This window comes from Setaria viridis, chromosome 4 (genome assembly GCF_005286985.2).
Source record: "Setaria viridis chromosome 4, Setaria_viridis_v4.0, whole genome shotgun sequence".
Lineage (NCBI taxonomy): Eukaryota > Viridiplantae > Streptophyta > Magnoliopsida > Poales > Poaceae > Setaria > Setaria viridis.
Window position 1 is genome coordinate 30,046,561 of NC_048266.2, and position 6,973 is coordinate 30,053,533.

The window sequence follows — 6,973 nt, forward strand, 5'->3', positions numbered from 1 at the left end:
TGCTCAACCTCGTCAGCGACGCGACTATGAGCATTCCTCCAATCCAGCACCTGACTCCAGTTCATGCCGGCTAACTAACAGAACAAACTGGTGTGTCAAATAAGCAAGTACAAATTTTTCAGTGCCAATTGTAAAAAGAGGAAACATCATCTAGTAGGGCTAAGTAAGGAAATTCCTCTTTATTATTATCAAGCGTGATGATTATCTGGTCTACAAGGTTGATTTTTTAAATCAAAGTAGATATGAGCCTATGAGCACTGAGTTGCTGGGGACTAATAAAAATATCAAGAAGAACCAAAGCTGGAGTATATGTCGAATCTGATAAAGAAGAACCAAAGCATCCTCAGGTCGTCTGGTCAGATTCGACAAGGGAAATTTGGCTCCAAGCAAGGTTAAGCTAGGGCTACCCTTCTACTCCAAGGTATCCAATCGGATCGGATCCCATGTCGAACACAAACGCCCAATCCGACAACTTGTGTGTTGCTGACATTATAATGAATAATAAAGTCGCAGTAATTCTATCAAAAAAATGAAATTAGTCATCGGCTTTCGATTGATGCTGGATGAATCGCGTCGAGGCACTCACCTTCAACCCCAAGGGCCATGGCGTCGTCAGGCGTCTGTCCACGGATGTGGCACCGGAGGCCATGTACCGCTTCGATTCCAGCACGCCGGCATGTGACAACAGCATCCCGGTGGCGGCAGCGACACCGTCGCCAGTGTTAGCGGCAGGGAGCTCGTGAAGAAGAAGTGGTGGAGAGGATAATATGGCAACCTGACCTGTGACCCCACTTCTATGGTGCGTGCGCAAATTGAATAGGATTGGGGCGGCGGGTGGGAACAGAATCAAGGCGGTGGAGGATTCGAAGTCCTCGCGCCCTCGCCAAAATCTGCGTCATGAAAAGGGTCGGGAACACGGTGGCTAAGGAGGGCAAGTCCAAGCCGGTGGTGGAAGTCTTGAAGAAGTGGATCAAGGTGCGGGCCTCGTACATCAAGAAGCTGCTGATTGGTCCCCCACGTACGCTCATGCATCCTCTCTCTAAGGGTTACTTCCAGAGGAATCCTCACTCCCGAGGGTCTGCTCTATCCTCCGCGTTGGAGGTCCTAGCTAGGATCGATGAGGATGACAACATTGTTGGATATATAAGCACTTTTAGTTTTAATTTAATCCAGAAATAAATCATGAATACGATGAACAGATAGTATATTAAACTAGACATGTCTACGCAAGATCTAGACAAGTCTATCATTGCAAATAGAATCACACATTCTACCATACTATCCAGTGCTATCAGACTGCAACAGATCATAATAGCAAGTATGGAAGACATAATTTGAGATAAGAGATCGTACGTTTCTTTCTTGATGAAGACCGGCTCCTGGACGACTACTGGGTACAGCAGGCGACGACGATCAGCAGCCTGATGTTGTTCGCGATGGCGAGTGACGCCCGAGTGACGAAGAGGTAGACGAGCCGTGGTGAAGGAGTCGACGAAGAACTTGACGAAGCAGAGGAAGCGATCGAGCAGTCGCGCGGAGCGCTTCCCAAAAACCTTATTCGCCCTCTCCCGGTGCAGGATCGCTGAAGACGACGGTTCCGGAGACCTGCTCTCCCAATCGCTAGTGCACGCCAACAATCGGGATGGAGTAGACTACGGTGACGGCGCAGCAGCGAGAGGAGGCAAAACCCTAGCTCGAATAGATCTGTTTTTGGTAGAGGCCGGTAGGTCGCATATATAGGAGAGCCCACGATTCTCACTTCTCACGTCGCGATCGTGATCTAAACCGGTTAGGATTTCATATATCTCGCTGACTTAAAGACCAAGTAACCAAAAAATAAAACGGCAAAAGGAAGCCACGCCCCCGCAAGGCGAGGGGTCGGATTTCGACGGACCATTCACGCAGGGGTGCCACGCGCCCGCGCCCTTCGCCTCGCCCACACGCGTGTGGAGCTCTCCTTCTCTCCCCACACACATAGCTTGGAGGAGTGGAGACAACTTCCATATTTAAGTTGGTCATCCCTCCCCTCCATTAGCAATGTGGGACTAAAGACTTGCACCACTCCACCTCTTGCCCACATGGGCCTTTGAGATTTATTTAAAATTCTGAAATTACTATGGGCTAGGGCCATTATTTCAACAAACATTCTGTTTCAGTTCTTCGAGAAGGGATACGCCATGATTGAGCTGCAGGTTGATTATGTCTACAAGAAGTGACAGGGTGCAGGGTAGAGTATATTGTTCGGAAAAGTAGTAGTAATGTAGTTACTTGGTGATTAACTTTCTGCTATGTCGTTTATTTACCCGCAAGCTGTACTGTGAGCTTTAATCTTATCGTGTAATGTACCTATGGGGTTGGACCGGGCAATCCAATATGATATTATGGTGCTATCGAATCGTTTTAAGTGAGTCGAATGTTTCTGCCAACTCGTTCTTGTTTGTTCTGTTTTTGTGTTTGCAATGTTCATCTGTTTTAAGGGCATTGCTATCACTGCTATAAATTTAGATTCAAGAATTGAAAAGATATCTGAAATTGCTAGTTTTTCAGAATTTTCTGTGTTAGCTAACGTGTTCAGTTTATGTTATGTAAAATACATAGTTGATTGTGCTTTGATTTTTACTACCAACTGATTGCTAAGAGCTAGGGATGCAAGTGGGTGGAATTTGGGATGCAGGTGGGAAGAAGCTTGAGAAGGTGATAGTGGTGGAACGAGGGTGCCTGGAACATCAAAGAAAGCGGTGGCCGCATGATCGACCAGAATGATGGTCTTCCAAAAACATGTCAGCCTCCCACTCTTTTTCCCGTCTCGTACCGAGCCATCTCAAAAAAAAAAAAACGATCAGCCTTTTGCAGAATTTTTTAGGGTTCTATTTATTGAAGCGATGAATTGATTGGGATTTCTCTGGTACATTTGTTGGATTGAATTGAATTCTAGCTTTCTCGTGCAGAGGAAAAATTTAGCCACTAGTAGTTTATTGGTTGGAGGCAGTTTGGATCATGTCAGAATAGCAAGCTATGATACGCTCTGGCTTAGAAAAACTAATGCATTTAATTCAGCTCAATTACTGGTATGGGAGTTGAATGAAGTGAAGTCTGTTCACTCTGGGGAATCAGCTGAACTGCATATTGTTTTGCTATGGGAGTTACAGGACAGAAGTGCACATTGCTGGAATAGCTATGCATCACATATTTACATGATATCAACTGAAGTGAGTGGATAGCATCCTGATTTTCCTGTCCCTTTTCTGATTAATCTCAACCCCGATGTGTCCTGAGTTTGATATTGTTTTAGCCTGAATGTTCTGATTGTTGCTCTGCATCTCTGTCTAAACACTATATTGACAGAATACACTATTGTTTTAGTCAATCAGAATACACTATTGTTTTAGCCTGAGTAGTAGCACACTAGATCTAGGAGATGCAAACCAACACAAAGCTGTGAGAATTCAGCAATTTCAAGTATTGACAGAAGAACTACATGTGCAGACAATCTCGGATGCCTTCCTCTTACAGGACCTCCTCTTTGCCTTTTTTTAGTGAAATTAGTACAACAACCTGTAAGAAAACAAAATGTAAGAGGGATGTTTAGTTGTCCTTGGTGTTTCAAGCAATGGAGCAGAGTGATACCTTGCTGTTTGTTTTTCACTGGTCTCTCCAAGTACCTGTGCGAGAACGAGGTATTTAGAAAGTTTAAATATTCAGGTTTACTTACATGACATACATAATCAGCTAAACGTGTTCAGATAACACACACAAGGCAAAGAATTAACATTATGCTTCATCATCGTGACTGAACATTTAGAATGCAGGAAAATAGACAGACTGCACTTTATGTGGGACTTGTTCTCAGTGAATAAGTTCCTGAATTATAAAAAAAAGGCATGCTTATTGCTGTCATCCGGCTTACATAGTTGACACAATCAGAGGGCAGGATATCTTTGTGATATATTCCCTCCGTCCCAAATTACTATTCGTATCTAGACATAGCATATATCTAGATGCATAGCAAAGTCTATATATCTAGAAAAGCTAAAACGAATAGTAATTTGGGACGGAGGAATATATGGGAAAGAAATTAGACTAGTGCCAAATCCCACATACATAATCCTGACGAAGAATAAGCTAGGTCCCTTGTTGGACATAAACAACAAGTTTAGGATGCGCCTCTTGTCTGAATTGCAGAGTCAGAGTCTTCATTAATTTGGGTCGTTATATTCCAGAGTTATTAGAGGATGTGATCGGTTAGATTTTCTCCCTTCCTGAGGTTTAGCACTTCGATGAATAATCTGTGCATTTCCTTCCTGACGTTGCGAGGCTGGTAGGCTGCCAATGCAGCACAACACTACCTGGAAATTGGGCGTGCTAGCTTTCAGACTTCTTGCGATGAATGTAGTTCGGACACAGTTCTTGTTCCCAGATAGATAGGAATGCAGATATTGTACTGTTCTAAACCATGCCATTGGTTCGAGCAGAATGCTGTGGAGACAGTCTACAATATTTTTTAGTCGCTCAAAAGGTTACAGGAACCTACAGCCTACAGAACAATCGTGTTGGTGCTTAATTGTTAGCTTTGAGGTTCCCTTTCTCACATCGTAGAAAGACTTCTTAGTCTATACCATGCCTATACTCCAGCGATTTATATTTTTTAATACAGCATTGTCTTTACAAGCAGATTAGCAGATTCATCATCATTTGCCATCATGCTGCTTGACTGACGGATCTAGGAGGGTAGTCGGCGTTTGGACGGGAGTATGGGCTGTATGGACTGCTTACCGGCCCGAGAACTGGCCCAAACCAACAGAGTGGCCTGGCCTGATTTTTCTTTCCAGTGGCCGCGCCGCGGTGTGGCCCGGCCTTCTTGCTCGACACGAAAGCCTTCCAGCTCATCAAGCCCGGCAACCGCTCCTGTCCGCCCCGGGCTACAACTACAAGAATCGAAAGGGGATCTCGCAAGTTCGCAACGCCCAACGGCTTCCTTTTCCCGCCGTCTCCCTTCCTCTTCCGCCCCCATACGCTGACCGCCCCCGCCGTCCTAGTAATCACCCCTTCGCGCCCTACGCTCTCCTGTACAGCACCCATGGCTGCCCTTCGCGCCCTACGCTCTCCTGTACAGCACCCATGGCTGCACGACGGTCCTGGGCGGACCTCCCCGCCGATCTCATCGTCGAGATTGCCCGTCACGTGCCGTGCCTCGAAGACTGCGTCTAAGGATGGCAACGGGGCGGGTTCGGTTTGGGTAGAGTCTCTGGGCATCCAAAACCGAAACCCGAACCTAAAACACGAATCCGCCCCGAACACCGTTTCGGGTGAAAATCCATCCTCGAAACCCAAACCCGCGGATACCTGAAACCTAACGGATTAACCGAAACTCGAGAATACACATTGCTCGCAAAACCTACAGATCAAATTCAAAAAGAAAATCTGTTACTCTCCTCCCCGAGCCGTAGCCTCCTCCTCTTCCCTCAAGAACTGTACCACCACGCCATCACCATTGATTGAACAGGGAGAGGCAAGGAAGGGGTCTACGCTCGCCGGCGGGGAAGAAGGGACGCAGGAGGGCGGTGGGGCAGAGCGGGCGAGGTAGAGGAGCCGGCGGGCAGCAGGCGGCGTGACAGAGGAGCGGGCAGTGGAGGAGCAGGAGGCGGGCACGGCTGGGTGCGGCGTGCGGGAGTCGGAGTCGCGGCCTCGACGCCTCGTGGGAGTGTGGGACGGCGGCAGGGTGCCTGGGTGCGGACCGTGCGTGCGGGAGTTGGAGTCGGAGCGTGTTATATACCTAGGATTGCTAGTGGGCTTTTAGTGGGCCGAATGGTTTCGTGATCTCGATGGAGCTCCATGAGTGTATTTAAAAATCTACCCCAAACTTGCACATTTCGGATATCTGAACCCGAAAACCGTGGGCGAAATCTAAGAAGCAAAACCGAAACTCACGGATATCCGCCCGAAACCGATCCGCTGCCATCTTAACCGCGTCCGCGCAGCCAGGGCGTGCCGCACCTGGCTCCGAGGCGTGCTGACGCACCCGTGCCCGCTCCAGCTCCCGTGGCTCCTCCTCCCGTACCAGAACGCCGCCGCTCTCCCGCCCTACGCCACCCGCAGGGCGTCCTTCTTCTGCGTCCTCTGCAACCACGCGCACCGCGTCGCCGTCCCGCACTACACGGAGGGCGCACGCTTCTTCGGCGCGTACCCCGGTGGCTGGCTTTTTCTCGCCTACGGCCAGAGCTGCGGGCACGGGCTGATCAACCTCCGCACCCACGAGAGCCTCTACCTCCCCGACGACATCATCATAGGGGCAGGGGACGGATTGGCGTGGCAACATCCCATGTTCATCCGCACCGCCACCCTTTCTGCCCCGCCGGCCACGCTCGAGGGATGCGTCGCCGCCGCCATCATCACGGTTCTTACTCCGGAGTATTTCTTCGGTGCGTCGCATGTTACGCTCTGGCGCATGGGGAGCTATCTGGCCTCCGCCTCCTGCACGTTCGAGTTGGACGCCGAGGACGTCACATACCACAACGGCGCCTTCCATTTCCTCACCCGGCTAGGGAATCTGCTCCTGTGTACGCCAGAATTCCAAAATGAATCGCCCCTGGGACGACTGCAAGTGCGGGGGGAATTCCGGGAGATGCTGGGCCGTGTGCTGAATGCCGGCGCTCGCTACCTCGTCGAGTGCCGCGGCGAGCTTCTGAAGGTCTTGCGAGTTCAGCCTCATCAAGAGGTGACGTGGTCGTTCAGGGTGTTCCGGATGACGCAGGAGCAGGTACCGGACGCCGACGGTATCGACGCCGACCATGCTCGCTACGGTTGGACCGAGCTGCCCGCGCTGGATGGCCGGATGCTGTTCGTGGGGCGCGGCTGCTCCAGATCCTTCGTGGCGGCTCATTTCCCCGGATCTCAGGAAGGTGTCTACTTCTTGGATGACGGGAGTTTCCACGCGGCACCGATGATATGCGTCGGAGACGGGCCCCGGCAGTAG

The 6,973-nt window shown here is 49.7% G+C and overlaps 1 protein-coding gene across 1 annotated transcript; it reads left to right on the top strand.

The window, feature by feature from the left end:
- Positions 1–897: 897 nt before the first annotated feature.
- On the top strand, positions 898–6,973 carry LOC117853602 (uncharacterized). Its single transcript, XM_034735920.1, has 2 exons — positions 898–1,018; positions 5,910–6,973. The coding sequence occupies exons 1-2, from the start codon at positions 898–900 to the stop codon at positions 6,971–6,973; spliced, it is 1,185 nt and encodes a 394-aa protein (XP_034591811.1).